General features: G+C 32.2%; 1 protein-coding gene across 3 annotated transcripts in view; it reads right to left on the bottom strand.

Annotated features, from left to right (window-relative positions):
* Window positions 1–760: 760 nt before the first annotated feature.
* LOC124367467 (telomerase-binding protein EST1A) overlaps window positions 761–23,070 on the bottom strand; it is a 113,750-nt gene continuing 91,440 nt past the window's right edge. For all 3 annotated transcript variants that reach the window (XM_046824297.1, XM_046824299.1, XM_046824300.1), the window contains 9 exons: window positions 18,485–18,582; window positions 13,914–14,017; window positions 13,530–13,685; window positions 12,535–12,720; window positions 11,622–11,787; window positions 9,571–9,767; window positions 9,186–9,267; window positions 8,897–9,086; window positions 761–6,706 (listed from right to left, as the gene is read on the bottom strand). In XM_046824297.1, coding sequence (XP_046680253.1) covers window positions 8,941–9,086; window positions 9,186–9,267; window positions 9,571–9,767; window positions 11,622–11,787; window positions 12,535–12,720; window positions 13,530–13,685; window positions 13,914–14,017; window positions 18,485–18,582 — 1,135 coding nt within the window. In that variant the 3' untranslated portion in view covers window positions 761–6,706; window positions 8,897–8,940. The remainder of the gene's footprint in view (window positions 6,707–8,896; window positions 9,087–9,185; window positions 9,268–9,570; window positions 9,768–11,621; window positions 11,788–12,534; window positions 12,721–13,529; window positions 13,686–13,913; window positions 14,018–18,484; window positions 18,583–23,070) is intronic.

Here is a 23,070-nt window from a genome sequence, read left to right as displayed (position 1 = left end):
GATACAAATTAATCTAAGTTAGGTTTCACAATTAAAATAAAATGGCAGTAATACAATAACTGTGTTTTACCAGTTTTAATGGAAGAACTTATCTCGTTTGATTACATATATTAATTATCGGTTAAATAGTTAGTATTCATACTGCATATGCATAGCAATAATTGAGCACATAAAATTAGGGCTTTGCAAGACATTGTACCCTGGTAAACAAAGCGGAGAAATTAAATTCAATGTAATATCAAGAATTTTTTTTTCAAATATTTGGTTTCATTTAATTTGGACTAAACATTTTTTAATGCTCTTTTATTTTTGTTAAATTGGTTTGTCGTGTTTGAGGTTTGTATTTTTCTTCTTTTTTAACGGTATTTGAACATAATTTACTTTATTCAATTTACCCACTATATATATATTTATTTATTTATTTTACCCATTAAATACAAGCAGCAAATAGGACAATGATAGTCCTATCATATAATTCAATTTAACAATTTTGTATTTATACTGTAATTATATTTGATTTTACGGAAAATGGTTTTATATCAATCTGTTTCTTAATGCTAGATGTGCTACAATTTTACACCATGAATAAAATAATTTTGATTGTAAATAATTTGTTCAATGTGTTATAAAACATGAAAACAGATCCTTCAATAGCGGAATGGATCTCAAAATGCCGGGATTACAAAAATGGTTCAGGACTGCAATCCCTTTTTACGACATAAACAGGGGACATAAGGGAAGGTGACAAATGAGTAGACAATTTACATCTAGTTCATTCCTTTATTACAAGTGTCAGTGAAGGCAGTATCTAGATCTGGTTTCAACACGTAAGTACAAAACGTTCAACCTGAGAGAATCTGAAATAAAAACGTAAACAAAACTAAACTAAACATCAATCTTTTTATTTGATTTGCACCTTAACGTTTCCAAACTAGAATATGTAACTAAAATATAAATAAAATTCGAGATCATGCATTTACACTAACTCAACTAGGATGAAAAATAAACATTAATTTAACTACGCTACAATGTTATCACGATTCGTGTATTGTTTGATTGTTTAAAAATATTACAAATTCTATAAAACTACATTTATTTTACTGCTAACTCCACTTTCGATGCTTAACAATAATTATAATTTGTACACGTAACAGATTATTTGTACATAATAAAATATATCCAGTGCTCAACAACTGATAAAGTGAAGGACGCAACGGCGGCCACAACGTGGGGGCAACTAAGCATGCTCTTACAGGGAAGTTTAAACCTTCATTGGCTATGAAATACCTTGTGTACACAGGCACGATCAATTCTGCCACCACAATAACTCTACTTATATTAAACCATTTTAGTCCTATTTATGGTAAATTACACTAATAACATTACTTAAAAGAAATATTAATATTAATTAATCTACATGATCAAATTTTCAACAATAGATACTTATCTTTTAAATCTAAAAAAATTAAAAACCACTTGATGGAAAAATTCAATTTTCATATCAACATGCAATTTCAAATTAAAATATAAATTTTTTAAATAACAAAAATTCAGTTGGTAATTATACTAGTACATGCGTTTTGAATAAATATTTAACATCAACAAGGCATAACGAAAATGTAAAAACTTAACTGACAACTGTTTTAAAATATAAGGCTAAAGCCTAACAAACAATAAATTACATAAAAAGTGCATAACGTAAATTTTACAACAAATTGACAATTATTCTATATTCAATAATTATGTAACTTATTTTAAATATCGATAAAAAAGCTGTTATTTATAGAGAAGTAGAAGATAGAAATGTATATGCTATGTTAACCCTGAAACTGACTAAGTCTTGATTTTCCACAGAGCTTATGTCATTGATAACTGTCAATCATGATTCACAATTCATTTCCTACATCTGTTTTATTTATTTACTTTCATTCATATAATTAATCTAGGCATTGGTTATCACAAACTAAACGCTTTAATTACACTATTCCGTGTTTTATTTTGATTTATTTACTTTAATACATACAATTATTTTAGTTATTGCCCAAAGACTATTTTTACAACTCAGCTGCAGCTCTCGAAACAGCTGTTAATTTTATTTGTGAGCATAAAAATAGAGTTCTAGTTCCATAAAAAAACAGGATGGTTTGTATTTTGAAATGTTACAATATTAAGCGTTTACCACTGCATTGAAAAATTGCTCTAAAGAAATGAATCTAACAACATCCACAATTGTACAGCACATTTTTTAAATGCTGTATTGTACATCACATTTCAGATAAAATTGTGTAAATAAAACACTTTGTTCTTTGCTTAGCAGGTGATTTTACAATCTTTCAAGTCAAACTAACGCTACAGTGCATGCAAGCCTCAGGGTTAATTAAGTTCCCTTGACATCGTATTGAACTCGTAACTAACTTGTAAAAGTACGAAAGCTATATTGATTATTGTGTCTAGTATCTGATAAAGCGTTCAAACCATGTAGAATTCTGTAAAATTGTCCTACTTGTATCACAAAAAACTCTTATCGTGATCTCTTTTTAGCACAGAAGTCACTCAGTGTAAGCCGATTTATTACGCTTTAACACGCGGCTAACAACGAGGCTCTGTGTGTTGACCGTTCAAACACGCAATTGCAAAGTGTCTCCAATAAAACATGGCTATCGGGCATTGATATTTATCTAAGGCTAACACTTAATTGATATTGTTTTAATATTTGCTTTCAATTTCGAGAGGCCTGGGCCTTTTGTACTTACGTTCCATTGAATAAACGTCACTAATATAACGTATTGCTTTGACGGGGTTAAACGTTGATAACATTTAAACTTATAAACACATAAAATACTCATATTTAAAAGTGCAGAGGCTGTGTACAGATGTTAATTCTTTTAGTGTTATCAATGTACAATTTATTCAACAACATTTGTACAGTATCCCAGAAATGATAACGCCAGCTGATAATATTTGTAATGCACGCTTCTTAAATATTTTAAATAAGACACCTCGAAACAGTTACACTAGTTTTGATCATTTATAAACACCATTCTTTATTACAAAACTATGCAATGTATAATGTTATTGTTATATAATACAAAAAACATATTTTGAACAACAGATGTAATATATATTGTTTATTTAGTTAAACATACAAAACATGAACCATTTATTATGATTGAACTATAAGAATAGTTTTTAGTGTTATATTTTAATTACAAATGATAAATAAATACAAAAATATAAAAGAACTATTTCTTGATTTTATTATTATTTTTATAAAAATTATTACTATAAAAATTTTTATTTTATTTTATTAATAAAATATGACAAAAGTTTTGTGAATTGCATTTTATTCCACAGTTTATAAGAAATTTCTTCTATAAATAATAATCATACTAATGACAATAATTGTCTACTTAAATAAATACTGCAAAACAATTAAAACTAGTCAGAGATGGTTATTACGCTTATAAACAATAGCCAATACTTTTGAGTAGTATAAAAAAAATCAATCAGTTTATTCCCTCTTTCATTACTTGAAGAAAACACTTCCTGTGTCACCAGGTTATAAACGGCTTGAAGGTGAATTTAAATAAATAAAATATTTTCTCTGAGTTAACAAACAACAGGAAGGAACATTAAAAAGTTGTATTAATTAGAATCATTTGTTTACAATTAAATATCCCATCGAGTGATTTATTTACCAAAATTTTTTCATCAAAAGGAAGGCTACTTACATGACCTTTTTATACCTGACAAATGATGACCATTTAACAACAGTCAAACATCTCCATGAAATAGGACCTTAATATATTAACGATTAAAGTAATGGTGGCTCTGAGGTAGTGGGTAAATCAATCTATGGATTAGATATCCAGCTAAATATCTTTCCAATACTGAAACTAACTTTGACAGTAATATTGGACGAGGAAGGTTGACGCAATAGACTTTTCATCCTCGTTATTGTTACCAAAATCTAATTAAATTGCTAATTGTTATTTTCAGTATTACTACATAAAACTATTAAAAAAAAATTAATAAGTAAAACAATCTACTTTTAAACATTTTTCCAATTTTCTAAATGCAAAATTGTCATACAAACACATTTTAAACATATGGGATTGACACATACACATATAATTTTAATACACAATTTGATTTTTGGACATGTTATGCTAATTTATTACGTATCAATGTAATATTTCAATGATTTAAAAATATATTTATTTCAAAATAATTTCAGAAATATCCTCAATTCTGAATGTATTGATATAACGATTAAATTTTTTTTAAATAACCCCAAAAGGTAGGTTTTATCTATTTCCTGAAACTAGGTACAATTTTAATTAATTGATTGTATATTTTGGAATTTTTTTAATGAACTTTAGATACTGAATATGTATGTAAAAATTTTAAATTACTATTTTTAAAACACACAATGTCATAAAAAAATAACTACACATAACAAAATACTATTGTATACTATTAAAGTAACTTTGATGATTAAAAAAAATATTTTTGAGAAATCAGGAAAAATGGACGGGTTAGGACAACTAGTTAATCTATTACATTGTTGTAGTAGAAGGTTCCTTACGTTACTATAATTTTATTCGTGATGAAAAACATTTACTAACAAAATTACTTATCTGTTACAGTAACACCGACATATTTCATTACCAAATTTTTTAAGTACAAAATATAAAACACAAGTTAGTGATTTTATTTGAATGTTGGAATGTACTAAATTGCTGTATTTAAATTTCTAAATTCAAAATGCACTTTCAGACTAATAGTTATGCAACACATTGGAACATTGCAATGAGACTAATTGCTTAATATAAATGATTTAGTAATATTTCTGAGTAAAACGGTTTCATAGTATAACACATATCTGTTTCTTTCAATGTTGGAAAAATACAAATAATAAACCGGACAAAAATAAGACATTTGAAATTATTTAAAAAGTACATCCCACAAAAGCTAACAAAATTCTTGTACCTAGCAGTAATTACCAAACAAGTTACCCAAATTTATTTCTCAAATAATAAAAAATACAAACAAACTCCTTTAGTATACTAATGTAAGCAATATATTTATTCCTATATTCACTTTTTTATAAATTCCAACTTAAAACGTACAGCAAAACATTGAAAAAGCTCGATGTTAAAATTAAAGTGCTTTAAAATTTCCTTAAATATTTTTTTGTCACTACAATACAACAAGTATCTTCTGTAAAAATAACTAAAAATAATAATAATAATAAACAGTCTATTGTCTAATTTAAATTTTTGAATCACAATAACAAAATATATAGATATTTTTCATGAACAGTACAATTATTTAAGAATTTAGAAATGTTTACTAATTCCATAAGAACCACATAAATTAAAAAACCTTACATGTATTCCATGTTTGCGCAGTCAATGCTGTATGTATAATAAATAAGGTGTTGACATTATTATATTTAAGTGCTACTATAAATGTAGAAAAGTCAATGTTGAATTTCTTACCCGAGTATCAAAATTCTATAGTGTACCAATTTCTGGTGGTTTTTCAATTTTCAAATGATGCTTATCATTCTGAAAATGGATTTTTAAGTTTTGCATTAAATACATTATTTTACATAACCTGAATGGCACCTTTGAAGTAAAAAATTGGGTACAACATTTACTAATAATAATCCTTGGTTAGACAGGGGCTAGGTAGAAAGGTTAAGACAAGCCTATAAAGAACAACCTAAATGGAACATTGGAAAGTTGGAAAATTAACATGTAGCATAAATACAATGAACACTGATGTTTAGCCATTACAAATGGCTTCCTCAGAGTAGGTTAGAGAATAGAAAGTAAAAAATTCTAATGGTAGGCTAAGCACTGTAGGCTGAGAACAGTTGTACTACCAACAGTGCATAGCCTACCATTAGTGTGACCTACTCTAAGGAACAATGGCAGAACATCACTGTATTTATTCATGTGTATGACTCTTACCAATGCTCTATTTAGGCGGATCTTGCTGGTTTCCTCACAATTTACCCTCACAGTCACCATACAAATCTTTCAATTTTAAAGTACAAATACCATTAAGTTCATTAAAAATAATCTAATCATTTAACGTTATTATCAGTCTTAAATAAAACTTCATTAGGCTGCTTCAAACTAGGAATTGTAACATACGCAATCATGCATATCAGCCCGCAGAAACCCCATAGCCACTGCTAATAACCTCTATCTGTATAATATTCACATATAATACAATTGTAACTGTAAAATAATAAGGCACAAAACACAGAAGAATCGGTTTATGTAACAGGCCCTTGCAATAATTAACAAATGAAAATTTGTATAAAAAACATCATACGTAAACAATAAGAAAACATAATTATTGCTAAACATTTTAGTTATCCAGTTAAAATTCGCTTGATAAATAAATCAGATTATCAAAACAAGTAAGGTTTTCCATGTCTAAAATATAGAAAAAACACAATATTTTTATTATTTTGATTTAAAATTTTACTTCAAATTAAATTAAATTAAAGAATAGGTAGTAAAAATACTCCACATAAATGAATAAAAACGTTCAGTAAAGTAAAGTTTGATCAATAGAGACTAAAACTAAAAAGTGATATTATTACATGGATGGTTGGCCCATCAGCGGCAGACGACGAGTCAGTTTGCAAATGTCTCACCAGCAGAGTGTAAATACTCTTCAATGTCTGTAACATTAAAACTTGTTTTAGCAACAAAACAACAGTGACAAGTAGCCTACCAGAACATAGCAAATTTCTTCCTGCCTAGGCTGAACTTTCAACAGTGTACTGTGCCATTTCTATGCTCCAGAGACCTCGGAAATGTCCATGTTGGAATGTTATGTTGTTTGGGTTGCACAGTTTCAATTGGTATTTTTTAACAAAATCAAAATTAAATCTAACAAAGGGGGCAGTTTTAACAGTTTAGAGTGATTACACGTGTAATATTTATTAGTTATTATTTGTACAGTTTCCAAATTATAAATTTAAAAATTACGAATAGTTCATGTCTGTAAAGTGTTTTTTCGATGACCAAAATCTGAATATATTTTTATTTATAAAAATAATTGAGAAAATGCAATTTGTGTACCATTACTAAAAAAGAAGACATCTTTAATATCAATCATTAAATGAGGCTTCCAATTCAAAATTACAGCATTAGTTATATTATTTTACTATTTTCATATACATAGTAATTTTTCTTCTACAGATTTTTGTATGAAAATATTATTGTTGCTGATAAAAGTTTTTAAATTTGACACAGACCAGAGAGTCTATAATCCTCATTTTAATTGTGTTTGTTATTTAATTTTTTTTATGTTGTACTTTTTGGCCTTGAACTAATCCCATTAGAAAGTAAACCAGCATTTTTTAAAAAAAAGCACTACAGCAACAAACTATTTTAATCCTTTATTTTTGTGATTAAAGAGTTTTGTGAGAGCATCCATGGTCTTAAAGGTATGAATGACCTACATATGCACAAGCTACTTGTGGGGTTTTGCTTAGTGTGTATAGTCTATTGCAGTTACTGTTTTATTAATATCTATAAGTTTCAATTTAAAAACCTTCTTTGGTCTTGTATTAACCAATTAAAAAACATATGTTGATGTTGAATATTGAAAAAATAAAGATCTGTTGGATATGTATAAATCATACCAATAAAATGTTACATTGCCCAAAATCAACCATAAAAGTCAAAAAGAAGTAAAATGTATCTGAGCTTTAACCCTACATCGGGCGCTAAACGGAGTTTTCCTCTGTGTATTTTTTATTATTCAAAATAGTAATACTTTTCTGATGTTGGCAGTCGTTTCCCGCAGTGTACTTCACGAGCATCTTTCGGGGAAGCGAAACAATAGCCTCCTGCTTATATTTGTCAAAATCTGTCAGTATGAGGTCTACTTCCGTGCGAGACTGGACGATTCCTCCGTGAGCGCCCGATGTTGTGTTTGTAGTGCTTGGACGAAATCTGCGTGAACGCCTTATATTGTTTAGTTTTTATGGAGTAATAATCCGTGTGCGCCTAAATCTGTGACCTGTGATGGTTTCTTTTTAAGTTTTATTTGAATTTTGTGAAATGGAGAATGAAGACAAGAGACTTGTCAGTACAGTACCCGTGTGCTAGGGAACATTTCAGTACTGTTTATGGAGTGAAAATTGTCGTTATAAGAACCAGAACGAAAATGTTTTGAAACTTTCTGTAGTGTTTAAAAAAAATTTTTAGTAAAGAATAAATTTTGATTTTAGAGTAATAATTGACATTACAATTGTATAATATATCAAGAATTGAAGTAAGTGGTTTTTGTAAGGAGTTGAAAACTAAATTCATTTCCATATAATATTACAGCAGGTTAAACATTTTTACAATTAATTGCATTATTCCTTAAAATAAATCATGTTGTTATTATACAGTAACATTGTTTAAGATTTTGAATTTCTTATTTGGATAATTCATTACATAAGAGAGTAATTTTTATTTAATTTCTAAAAATGAATATATTATATTGTAATTAAATCAGTATGAATATTTAAACAAATAAAAACAGTTTAAACGACTATAATATCCATTATTCGCTAACCTGGAGGAAACCTCCGTGAGCGCCTGATGGTGTTTCTAATTTTAAGCGCCTGATGGAGGGTTAAAGTTGTTATTGTGCGGCTAAAACTTATGTGATCATAATTTAAAATGGTAGAACCCTCCCTAATGACAAACTAGCCTTCTGAGTTGAAAGACTATGTCATAGAACAGGTGTTCTGGCACTTTGATCCATACAACTCAAGTTTATAGCTAGGATTTCACCAAAACTCATATTTATATTAAAGAGGGTCTTATTTTACGACCCTGTGTGTACAGTGGTTATCCTAGCGACAACTGACCTGGTGGTGTGATGAGTAGTGCAGCATGGTCCGTGCGTGCAGACTCAGCCTACCTCTGGCCCCAGCAGTCCGGCCCACTGCATGAAGTCCAGCACTTCACGTACTGGCACGTCGCGCGCCATCGCTTTCACACGCAGATTGCGGTCCTCCGTCAGTAGCACCACATCACGTGTCAGCTTGCGCGGTTGTCCTGTTTCAGTGAAACGTTATAAATACAAAATGCCACAATTAATTCCACGAAATTTCACACCTAATTTACTTGCAACATATTTTAACATGTATAACTCACCCTCTACCGCTTGCTCTTCTTTACTTGATGTGTGACAGAGTTTCAAGCAAGTTGCTAAAATCTTATCATCATTTTTCATGTCCTGTAAAACACAAGATGTTTTAGAGCCACAAAAAAAACGAGATAATATGCACTAGAGTGTGTTAGTTTAGTAATGACATAAAATACTCCTATTCTATTTTAAAATATTTTACAAACTCACAATTAAATTTCAATATCCAGGTAAAAGTAGGGGATCTTTTGTTGCTTTTATAGTGCCACAGGAAAATCAAATATATATGCAGTTTTTTAAAAGAAACAATTGAAATGTACTGTTCAGTGCAGTTCGATATTTCGTTATCGTAATGAGAACACTGAATATGGACACAATCCACATGTAACTGACCTGACAGTCCTCCTCGGAGGTGAAGGTGGTGGAGTTGAGGATTGTGCCCTTGGTGGTGACACAGCGGATGGCAGGTGAGGAGCGGCTGCGCAGGAACTCTAGAGCCGACGCTGCGCACTCGGTTACCATGGCAAGGTGTTGGGGCCGTGCAGTAGAGTCTCGACGACCGTGCGCCAGGCCATCCAACTCGTTCAGAACTGTTAGCGTCAAGTGTTATTATAATAATAATAATAATAAATTATTTATTGTGTAAGACATAAAAACAATGTTACAGCAGCTGTCAAAGTTGTTTACCATTCATTCTAACATCAAATTTCCTTTCAAACATGAGGGGGTTTAGTTCTTTATTTATAATTATCATAATTAGATTTAATTTTACACCTTAAGTATAATAAAAGACACAATTCTTTTTCCAGAAATAAAATTATGCCTGCTGTTCTCATTAAAAATCATCCATCATTAATACATAAAAATATTGTATAATTAATATACCGCTAGACATATGATTTAGTCAAAAACATAAATTGTGTAAAACGGAATCCCTGTTCTTTGAGACTTTCGCTGTTCAATAAAACTACGGCATCCACCTTTTAAAGTGCTACCAATACATCTCTTACAGTAAAAACTGGTTTTTTATTGACAATACTTTGGTTTGGATCTTGTCTAGAATGAATCCTAAGAGATTTATTAAATAGTTCGTCATCGCCTAATGGCTATTGTAAACAAGTAATAATTCCAATAATAACTTTTTCTTTAACAATAATAGTAGATACTTAACATTTGCAACATTGTCAGTATATCCTCAGATTGTATCTGAATATTGCTATGCCTCCTACTTTAGTGGCAATTACTCATCCTAGACTTTTTGAAAACTTTTCAACTATTGGCAATTTTGCAGTACTAAAGATATAGTATAAACCCACCAAACCATTCAATGTATTAAAAGACTATTTTTACTGTAATAAATCTTATTTTTCAGTGGTGTCAATTTCTTTTTACTATCTCAGTGCACAGATAGTTTTAATGTCTTTAGTACTAAGAAATTCTCTCAATTATTTTTATCATGATCTATTATAATTCTATTTCTTTATTTTTAATTAAAAAATTAATACATAAAAGTTTATTTTATTATGCTCACTTTCACAAGATGACCCAAACAGTTCTGTTACTAGAATTGTGAATTTATTTTAAATGTTATGTGAAATTAATGACCTTATTCAATCCTTTCATTGGCAAAAGAAAATGTATCTCGTATAATACTTTCTTAATTCCCATCAGAAATAAATACATTTAGTCTTATTTGTTTGCTAAAGAAGTGGCCTTATTCATAAAAATTTATATCTACCTTTTAAAAGCACAAATAGACAAGAAAATAGTGACACTCTGAAGTATAATAATGTAGGTACCCAAAATATTAAACAGTTTCCTTTACTTTATTTTTGCATTGCAACGTATTAATATAAAAGCTACCACACAAAAAGATTTAAAGCACTTGGTAAATGCAGAAGTTATGATGATTTTTCAAAATGGTGTTTGTGAAAAAAAATCACCACATGCTACACATTACTGTACAATTTGTACTAAATAAAACACTTAAAAATAAAGGAACCCAAGTACATGAAACGCTGTTATAAAAATTCACTTTTATAAATATTTATATAAGAATATAAATATACATTTACAGGAATACTTGTAGGCTGTATCCTACATTTATTAAAAATAACAAAACACTAGACAAAATCAGGAATCACAACACGCACAAAATACGCATTATCCTTATGTTAACAAATAAGTCAATTATATCATTAATAAGTGTCATCTTCTGTGACACAAGCACAGTTCTCCGTTAATATAACTGTACGCTATTTCTACTACTCGTATAATAGAGCCCAATGAAAATGTTTTTTACTATTAGTCATAAACACGTAGGTTAAAATTTAAAAATCTTCAAAAAACTGTGGGTACCATTGTGTGCAATGCCATTCTGTTGGAAATGCCTTTGATTCCAAAAAATAAATCACACATTTCTGAAAGATGAAAGATGCACGTACCAACGAGGGGCACCATGATGGTGTAGAGGTGAGGGCGGGACGGCGAGGAGGCCCGGGCGATGGTCTGTAGCTGCGGCAGGTAGTCTATGAAGCAGTTTGTGTCCGCTACGAGGTAGTGGGGCCTCACCTCCATCTCTACGCTCACCAGGGAGTTCTGCAGTATGCTCTGTGCACATCACAACAGTCCATCAATCAAAGCACAACCCTTGGACAACGTTAGCTATACTATACGTACAACACTTAACTTCCATGAGGAGAATCACAACATATGCAATACAATTCTATGGCACATTCAAGAAATAAAAATAACAATTACACTGTTTAATAATGATTTGTGCAAAACTTATTCTTTTTATTGGAGCTGTTTTAAACACAGAAAAAATTAATGCGTTTTATAGTAACTATAGTGTTTGGTCACACAAAACCTAATAAAAAGATTTTTATGTATCTCCTACTTGGGGAATAGCAATGTCATTGAAGCACAAGACTTTGCATCATTTTCTTGACTGGATAGTAACACCAACATGTAGGGAAGTCACACACTCAGATGAATTAAAAATAGATCGCGTTTTCAATGTAGCAAAAACAAGCCAATTCACAAAGCCAGTGGGTGGCAAGAAAGCTCAGTCTCACTCAGGTCCTAGCACTTGACAACGAAACACGATCACTGTACCTGCCAGTTCTCCTTCAAAACATTTGATACCAAATTGAAATTTGCAAGGATTTAGATTGTAATTTAGAGGATTAAATGAAAATACTTACTGTACTAAGTAGAAAAGTAAAAACCTTTAGTAATAATTTCATACCATTTTTTTTGCTCAAAGAAGGTTTAATTTAAATTCAATCGTGAGTTAAAAAAAATGTAATGTGCCTAATTTAATTTTAAAATTATCTTAGTTTTACTCCATGTTACCTGGAACTTCTGCCTTCGTTTCTCTTGGCGCCGGTGGGACCGCTCCAGCTGTTGTTTGCGCTGCTGTAGGCTCTCTAGTTCCCCTCCTCCCCCTCCGCTTGTTACTTCCCCCTCGTCCTCTGATGCCTGACCTGAGTCCTCGCTCACGTTACCGCTCACCGTCTCCATGCACAGCTCTCCATCACTCTGCACAGACCAGATCAATTGTCACCAACATTAGGTTTATCTTTTACAGTCATTACAGAGGAAAATGATCACGATTAAAATAAACTTGTAACAAGATTAAAGTTCCATTAAATATTCGCTTTGATTACACACAATAGTAACTGGAAAGACTATACTAGGATTCTCACATGGATCATTTTCATCATCCATCAATTTGGACTCAACAACTTGAGTCCAACTTGGGGAAATTGAGTGTCTAGAGTGACTACAGGGTCTGTCTGGGACTTGGAGAACATAACTATTGAGGGTCAATATAATCAGATCAAAATCGAATCAATTTGGAGCCCACGTTAACCTGAATGTATTTAGATTGACCTGGTTAATTTACCACAATGATCCAACGTTAGATAAAACTACAAATATTTGTCATACAGAAGGTTTGGTTTTGTGCTCTTAAAAATAGTTCCGGAAAGCCAGTGTGATGTGAGAATAACAAAAACATATAGATGATTGTGTAAATCTCAAAGTATTTACTGTTTATTTTCTATTTGCAAAATTCCAATTATTTGCCATCAATTTCGAACATAAACTACATTATTCTCATGATATTTTTTCATTAGCTATGAGATGTACAAATGAACAATAAAGAAACTAAGAAAAATTAAAAGAAATTTTTACTTTCACTGTTTTGATATCCTGTACATAACAAAAGCATAAAATAGCCTCTGAAAGCAGAAGATGCAGAACTGTCTGCCCACAGAGGATGTATTAAAAAGGTAAAAACATGAAGTGTAAAATAAGTTTGCTGAACTAAAAACGATTGACCCTACCTGAGCCGGAGGGCTGGGAGTCTCCACGACTGATATATACTCGCTGGTGCCTGTCTCATTCTTGTGCAGTTTGAGTACTGGAGGGTCAACACCACACAGGAACACAGTACCGCAGAACAGGATCTTCCGGATACGCAGACATATGCAGGCCACCTCCTGCGCACAACATGAACATGTATACATTCAGGTTCAAACTGGCAGTCAAACTCAATCAACTTTTCTAACATCCAGAATGTCAATTCATTTATAATAAAAAACACAGCAAATTCTTACAAGTATTTTCCAACAATACCAGCTAAGAGACATTTGTTGTCCGTTTTTTATTACAATTTTGATGATACCATAAAGTAACATGTATTTTAAGACAAGAGGGCAAACCCTCACCATGTTATTCTCCACACTGGTGTACATCGGGTCAGGGCTGTGCAGTATGAGAGGCACGAACCCAGCCAAGACAGCATCCTCTGGTAGCTTTACTTGGTCATAGCCTGAAAAAAAAAACTTTTGCTAAAACCCATATTTATTATTATAAACTACAAAACTGTCTATCTTGGAGATCAATCCCAGCCAGCTTACCAAACCAAGCTGTATTCTCGGCCTATGGACTTATTTAAGCTCACTGTACTCATTTGTTCCTTGGCCTTTAAACTTTCTAGGGTTCACTGTGCTCACTCGTTCTCCAGCCTCTGAACTTACTCAATCTCACTTTCCTCACTTGTCTGCCAACCTCTGGACTTACTCAGTGTGATTACTCGTTCTTCAGCCTTTGGACTTACTCAAGCTCATTGAGCTCACCTATTCCCTAGTCACTGGACTTACTCAAAGCTCATTTATTCCCCAGCGGACTTACTCAGTGTGCTTACTCATTCCTTCAGTGTGCTTACTCGTTCCTCAGCCTTTCGAGTTACTCAAAGGTCACTCATTCCTCAGCCTCTGGACTTACCTATTGCGCTTACTAATTCCTAAGCCTTGGGACTTACTCAAGCTCACTAGATCCAAACATTTAATTGGAATGTCAAAAATTTGGGTGTTGTGTCTTGTTTAACATTGCATTTTTTATTTTCAACTTGAGTAAAAAAATTACTTCTGTGGTGACAAACCTTAAAAATATATTGGAATACTTTATGCCTCAGAAGTGAAATGAATTATTAAGTGGGCACTATTGAATTTTCCCAGTGATTTGGGCTCCTTGACAAGCAGTGTTTAGTCGAATGTGATTGATATTGTTAAACTTTCATTTATAACTATTTTCTTGAGAATTACAATTATTCCTATCAGTACTACATTACTTTGGCATGGATATTGAATTTGACATACAAGAGACTGGTCAACACTCGGGGACATCAATAAACTAAAAAAACTTTTTTAAAGTATTTCTACAAACTAAGTATTTTCTGTACAGAGGATAACTTGTCAACAATTAAAGACTCAATGAATGCTATTGACAAGGATAAAATAATCAAGCATAAATTGAGGGAGACTTTGATCTAATATCCCTTAATCGTTGTCAGAGTTGTGACAATCAATAATAATCAGAACTTGTTAAGTACTACAGACCTACAGTGAGGCTCTCAGATCATGAATCTACTAACTTTGTCCTAGTCAATCAATGACTTTTCTATTTAATTTTTTGTTTGGACAAGTTCTCTAGAGATTCATAATCGTGTACAAAGTCTCATAAAACATGTACCAACATTTTCAAAAACATTTTCTGCTTTAGTGGTTTGATTACGTGCTGTATAACAAGACGTACGTATCCGACTTTTAAAAAATGAACTGCACATGCGAGGGTTTCTAACCCCAATGGGACCGTTAACAGGCCGTTACTGGCGAAGATGCCACAATATTTCCGCAGACATATAACCACACAAATTACTAAGTATAAACTAACAACGTTCCCAGTATAGCAGGGAATCCGTTACTGAGACAATAGCCAATAAAGCGTTGTGTAGCCGTCGTCCCTACGTGTCTACCCCAGCAGTTACACGTCTCAAGTGGTCTAACGGCAGCGAGCTTTACACAGCTGGATCCTATCACAGAGCAGTAATACTGCCACTCGTTGGCCTAACTGGTTGTAAAACCATTTACTTTTTAAAAAGGAATATCTCTCTAATAAATATAACAAACTTGCAATTACCCGTGGCTTTGCACACAATTTCATTTTGAAAAACACGGAGACCATGACCATACTCACTTTAAATAGTATTCCAATCAATCCTGAGACAAGTGATAGTCACTGAAAGATATATCAATCTCTTGATTCACTTTAGATTTATGTTTAAACATGGGGCCTTACAGTAAGGAGAGTTAAACTGTTTTTTATAAGTACCTCAGAAATTTCTCAAATATCTCTCTGATATTTCATTGAATACCCCCAACGATTTCAATAACTACTGAAGTATTATAGACCAGTGCGAGAGACTGAGGTCAAAGTCCTTAAATTTTCACTTAACACACTTATGATGTAATAAATTACGACATTTTACTGTAGCTTGTTAAAATCCCAATAAAAACAAACCCAGCAAACAAAAACTTCTGCACGAAACATGACATTTGTAAAACGTAACTGACAAAATGAATAACACAAACTTTCACTATCATCAGTTTAAATGTGTATAAATTATTACACTTATTATTCTTGACCTTAATTATTATTATTATCTTGAACTTATTATTCTTTGACTGTGATTAAAAACACATTTATTATCTGCTTATTAAGTGAAATCCGTAAATATAATGGATAATGATGTGTTAAAGGGGTTTTTAAGACCAGTGGATTGAAACCTGGAGAGAATGAGATTTTCGAAATAGGAACAGGCCTTTGACTTAATCTATAGAATTACCATGTAAAATTTTAGTACAGTCGGTCCGGCAGTTTTTACATGATAGAGTAACATACAGAACAGACACCATTCGTCAAAGCCACGGTGGACTAGCAAAACCGATTAGGGAAAGTTATTTTACGAGGTTCAGATACGAAAAACTATGAAAAAAGTCATACTGGCATGAAACTTCCCTTGTGGTTGATAATTTACAGTAAAATAGAGTAACAAGGTATGAAAAGTGAATTCAGGCTGACAAGAAATAGAAAAGCATTTACAGGTATTTGAGTTCTGTAACATAGAAGAAGAGCATGTAAAAAAGCTATCTATTAGGTAATTAACTACATCAGGCTCTTGCGACGATGAGCAAATTAAAATACATCAGCTGTAATACAGCTGTAATAGATTTCACAAACATAAAAACCGCTTATTTTACAGCAAAGTCGTCCATCACGCTAACCATTCAGGAGGTAGGCTAGTAAAAGTTATTACATGTCTTCAACTCAAATGGGTTGATAATAAATGAAGAAATGAGACTGTAATTTGATGCCAGCCTGGCAATGCGCCTAGTTAGCTAATATACAAGGTGGGGCGGGGCCCAGTGAGCGGTGTAGCCTGTCATTAGTCTGGCACACTGCGGCGGACTGTGGGGCGGGGGCGGGGCACAGCTCCCACAGCACAGAGTTACTGAGTGAGCTGCTGTCGCTTCTACACAAATTTACCAATTTTAGACCCATAATTATATTACCATTTTTACTTTACCTTTTTCTTTCTTGCATACACTCACACAATTATATATCTACAAAACTTAAATTAAATACATTTTAATCCTACTCCAAATAACTCCCCCCCCTCCTTAGAAACCGTACTATAACAAGTTTAGTTACAGAAAACATTTGAATGTACTATTATTTGATCTACTCATACTTAAAATTAAGTTCATAATGTCATATAATACAACTACTTTAGAGTTTGAATGTGTTCACATTTTTATACAGCTTGCCCAAAAGCCAATTCATTGAGTAATTGAAAGTTTTTTGAATTATACATAAAGTAATAAATAATCAAAAATACAACAAAAGTTTTACTTTTTTATAAACAAATTGCCACAAAGAAATTAATTACCTCACTTATTAACCCTATCATGAGTTTATGAAATACTTACGAAACGAATGAGCACAGCCTTTGTCCCATATGCAATTGTCATGTACTTTTGAAATTCATTGTTTTAATTGACATACACGATATTTAGCAGTTTTTCTGAACACATTCCGTGTTGCTATACAAATCCTAGTTGTGCATCCAGTGGCAAAGTTTATATTTTATGCGTAACCAGTTTGGCGTGCTGTTACTTTCCAACACGCTTTTAACCAGCCAAATATACACTTGCATAAAGCCATCCTAATGCATGGCAAAATTGTGTGAAATTGCAAGAACGTTAAAAAATCTTTTTCAGCCATAGTAATCATGCAGCTGAATAGGAAGAACTATTCAAAGTCTGCCATGATAAACAAATGTAAAATATCTTTTTGAAACCTAGTATAAATGAAAAGAAACTATTCAAAGTCTGCCATGATAAACAAATGTAAAATATCTTTTTCAGCCATAGTAATCAAGCCATAGTATAACAGCATGATAGCAATCTCATAAACAATCATTAAAAAAAAATTAATCAGCAATAATATACTTAATGCAACAAAAAAAATGAACAAACAATATTTACGACGAGAGCTAAAACTACAATACTACTACTTCCTCTACAAAAATAAAATAAATGGATGTTGTTGTTGACAATGTCTCTCTAAAATATATTACTTGTATATCAATTCTTTAAAACTTGCTTGTGTTCTCATTGGCTAGAGAAAACTATTTATTAATTATAGTACAGCATTATTATTTAAAAATACATAACTGAGTATAATGACTAATGACACTTTAATGAGGTTTTCAATAAATAGGTCACATTATTTGTCTTGCAATTATAACTGTTCTTATTCTTCCTTCCTGCAGATAATTTCATCTTCAATTTAAACTATTGCTCTAAACAAGACACGCTGAACAGCCATTTGCTTTCTACCACTATTGTCTCTCTTTATAAATAACCCAACTTTCATCATACGATTGACTCCTTACCTTCAAGGCACTTTTCTGATAGCAGATGTTGCGGGCAGTCGAGCCGTTCCAGCAGGTTTACCAGTGATGCCAACCGTCCCCATACATCACCAGCAGGGCTACAACACACAAAATCTTGACTTAACCACACACATCTTATTAAACCAAGCACAAATTAAAAATAAGAATTTGATATCAGTACTCATTTTTATGGTTCGTTTTGTTTTAAGACTTAAAAATATAAAAATACTTCATTTCCTAGGTAATGACTCTCTTGCCTGAAGACACTGCTGTCATTAAAATATGTTAGTTCAAACCAAAGTAGGGTAAACTATACAGTCATTGGCACTTTAAGATGCTATTCCTTACGTCTGTTCAATATTTTGTTCTCAGACACATGAAAACATATATTTTGTTAATATTGATTGGTTTTTGGCTTTATACTTTTCTTTTTACATTCACAATAAATTTAAAAAGTAAATATTTATGTTATGTGGAAGTGGAAATATTTATTTTGTTATTATGTTACATAATTATAGTGATTGGCACCTAATTCACAGTTATTGGCATTCTGTTTGACAGTCATTGGCACACTTTCATATTTTGCTAAAAATAAGAGTGAGGCAATGAAATCATGCACACAACTTACTCTAAAATGTATAATGTGTATATACAACTATTGAATACAATAATTATGATTGCATAAGTAGAAAGTTTAAAAAAAATATTACTTCTATAGCCTATATTGTGACGTTAAAATTCAAATAAAAACTAGACAATAATAGTTTGCCCTTCTACAACATCTTTAATAAAACCATTAAATGTTTAATTCGTTGGCAATTTCATTTCCAAAGTCCAAACAGATGTTGCATACAAACACAGGATCATGTTGATCAAGGTCCTCTCTGTTTTGTATACAATTTTATTATATGATACAGTCTATCACACATGTCACATTCAACAGGTTGGGAGACTTCTTCGTCTTTGAAGTTAGTCCCACAACTGTAGCACAATCCATTTTTTTGTTACAGGAAACAACTTTTTCCCCACAGACTTAGGCTTATGTGATACAGACGGTCCCGTTATCAACATCAATTGACTTTTCAACTTTGACTTTCCCACATAATTGATCTTCATAATTTTTTCTTCTTAACAGAAATCTTACTATGGTTGTTTAGTAGAGTTTCCTTTCTGGGCTTTACTTAACTTCTTTTCTTCTCGTAGTCCTTTTTTTCCTTTCTGCCTTGGCTCTTTCTTCTTTTGCCTTTTTTTCTTCCTTTTCTTCATAAATTATTTTCCATTTCTTCGAAGAAACAACGTAAGGTACTCTTTCTGTTTTTCTTTTGCCTTTTCTGGTTGGAGTTTCGGGCCACACGAGAACATCAGCCAAAGCTGGACCACTGCTTCCAGATGCTTGGGCAATGCCTTGTGAAGCATGTAGCGCAACACGTGAACCTTCACTTAACTTTTTCTTCTCGGGTGTTGTATAGTTATGGTCAAGTTTTTACATTTACATTGTTGTACATTGTTTCACATTTTGATTGTTGAAGATATGTGGTGTCATTTTTTAATGCATTGGCACTGACATCTGGTGCAGGTAAATTAATTTCAGGAGCATAGTTTTGTTGTTTTTTTGTAACATCAGTTGTGTGGCATCTTTGACAATAGGCCTATCTGGCACACAAACATCAGTGACAGTTTTTGGAGAGTGTGGAATTTAGTTTCCATGACAGCATGTGGCGAACCAAATTTTTGAGGTTGCTTATTTCTGGAAAACTCCTCCCACACTCGATATAGTGTGAAAAACAGTGGAGGTTCATTATTTTCCGACACAACTTTCTTCTCTATATTGCGGAATTTTTCTATCATTTCGTCTCCTACAATCCCTTCGAATTGATCCAAGGTAACTACATCTTTACCGCTTAATGGTACAATTTTCATTTGGGTTTTACCAAGACACTTTGTATAGTCAATTGAGTTGCAGTTCCAAGGAAACAAGCCACAGGCTCTAAATCCGTTAGTAAGTGTTTGAGGCTTGACCTCGTCCACTACATGTTTCAGGATTGGTGCAACATTCTCCTTAGTTAAAGCGTCTGTCGGGTGGTTACTACGCCAATTAAACACTGCCTTTTTCCAGCCTGACTTGATTGGTCTAAATGCAGCAAACATCTGCTGGCTGCATTATTCTGGTAGCGTTTGGGTATAGGGCTATCAGTATTATTTGCAACTCAGAACACAGTTGGCTTAGCTGATAGGAAAGATGGCTCTTATGCCCATCTACAAAAAGGATAACTGGCCGTGTGATATTGTTTTTTTCAAGGTGTGCATTAAAAACATTAACCGATGTACTCATAAAAGACTTCGGATTTCATCCATCCAGTGTTCGAATGACCCAATACCCCAAGAGTCTGGTACAGAATTTACAATGTTGATGGTAATCTATGGTACGGATAGATTAACATCGGTGGAACAATTCGCCCACAAGCAGAAAAAGAAAACATCACAGTAATGGCGGCTTTTGAATTTCCCTTGTCAATTTCATAAACATTTTTTGATCCTGTGGGAGCTAAAACTTTTAGAACCCTTTGGACACAGTAGGAAATTTGTCTCATCGCCATTAAAAACACGAGTCGGGTCTTTCAAAAAACGTCCACCCCGCATTTTCTTCTTTCAAAATGTCTTCTATAGTTTTAAACCAATTTTTAATATCGTTTTCGCTGACCGCATGAGCTTGCAGAAGTTACTCCTTCGGGAGTCCTTAAGGATAGGTTAGGGTGCCTTTTTAAAAATGCTTGATACCAACCGAGGCCTGGAAAGATTGTTTTTTTAAAAGGATTAGGTCTTTCATTTTTGTATTAAGAATTCTTGAAACGCTCAGTTTGCAAATCTTCTTTCCGTCGTGGGAAACCTTTCCGACAGCAGTCATTGATCCATTTTTCAAGTGTATCCTCTTCTTCCATCGTCAGTACAGGTGGAGGACCAAGTTGTGTGTTTTGAAAACTTGTCACTAAGCCGAAACTGAATAGTTTGACCGAGGAACACCATGCTTTTTTTGCTGCAGCCCTTTTTGGTCATTCCATTTCTAACATCTTGTAAAGCTGCCTCAAGAGAATCGGCTTTGTAAGAGAATTTAGGCATAATTTGAACTCCGTTGGTGATCTGAAAAGAAAAAAGTTATTTATTGGCATGCCAATATCTATACATTGACATAGTGCCAATCACTGCTAAGGTTACAGTGATTGGCATGCCAACGAGAAATATATATGTGTGCCAATGAACTGTTTCAAATTGAGTTGTTAAACAATAACAATATTCATAAAAAGCCCATTGTTTTTATACTTCGAAAGATGTTTATTTTGGCTTAAAATAAACAATCTCTTAAATACATAGTCATTGGCACTCCCTGCCGATGACTATATTTCATAATTTTTAAACATACAGTCATTGGGCACCCCCCCTTTGCAGGTTTGATTTTGGAGGTTTATTTAACTTAAAACCTATCAAAAATGGTTTTCAACTTCCTTCTACATTACAGCTATCATTGTCTTAGTTGCAAAGATTTATCTTATCAAAGGGAAAATAACATAGTACAGAGAAGCAACTCTAAAGGAATTCACAAGAAGATCAACAGAAAAAGCTTACCTATACTAAAAATAATTTTTCCAGACACCACGTGCAGTCTATCTGCAAACATCACAATACCAATTGGGGAGAACTGTTTAAGAGTATCTAATGAACTATGTTGGCATTCAATGCTGCCAACCTAAATCTTGTAATGAACAAAATAATTACAAGTGCCAATGACTGTACTAGTGCCAATGACTGTATGGTTTACCCTATAACAACCATAAAGAGATTTTCATGGTGATTCACTATGCCTATTTCATTACACTGAATTTATCTTAAATGTTCACTGTGGCGAGTGTTGGATTGCCGACTGAACATTAGATCGCTCTCTATTACTTATAGCTTATGGCAACATATAAAATACTGATTAACCATTTAAAATCAAAATGTAAGCTAATTAGGAATATGTTTATTCTTAATCAATGATGGCATGGCACCAACATCCACAGAGAATCATTTCAACATTTTGATACACATTCTGCCAGTTTCCTTCACCAGCAAATAAATATAATCTTTAATTTCTTGGTCCACGATTTCAAGAAATCTTTAATTTTTTGAAATTACTTTTTATTATTATACTTGGTGATATGAAATTACTTTTAGTTCATGGATTGATGGATCATATTATAGTGTATCTAAATATATTATTAGAAAGAGACTTCTTATAATAATACTAACCAACACACTTTGCATCTACAAATCTTTAAACAAGTTTTTAATCATTTCTTTTTATAAGTTAAAAACTTTTATCAGAAAAATAACTATCAATTATCCTTTGCATTTAAATGTCTGATAACAACAATAAACTTGAATAATAGGAACAGCACTAACCCATTTTCCAGCATTTTGCACTTTAATTTTGTTTCTTACTTTTATTTATTATTAATTACTGAAACAAATTTTGTTTTTGAAGTTAAGTTCAAATTTAAAATTAATGATTACTTATTTTATTTTAACAAAATTTATTTATTTTCAAGTTG

This window comes from Homalodisca vitripennis, chromosome 8 (assembly GCF_021130785.1).
Source record: "Homalodisca vitripennis isolate AUS2020 chromosome 8, UT_GWSS_2.1, whole genome shotgun sequence".
Lineage (NCBI taxonomy): Eukaryota > Metazoa > Arthropoda > Insecta > Hemiptera > Cicadellidae > Homalodisca > Homalodisca vitripennis.
This window is presented reverse-complemented; position numbering and strand designations above follow the sequence as displayed.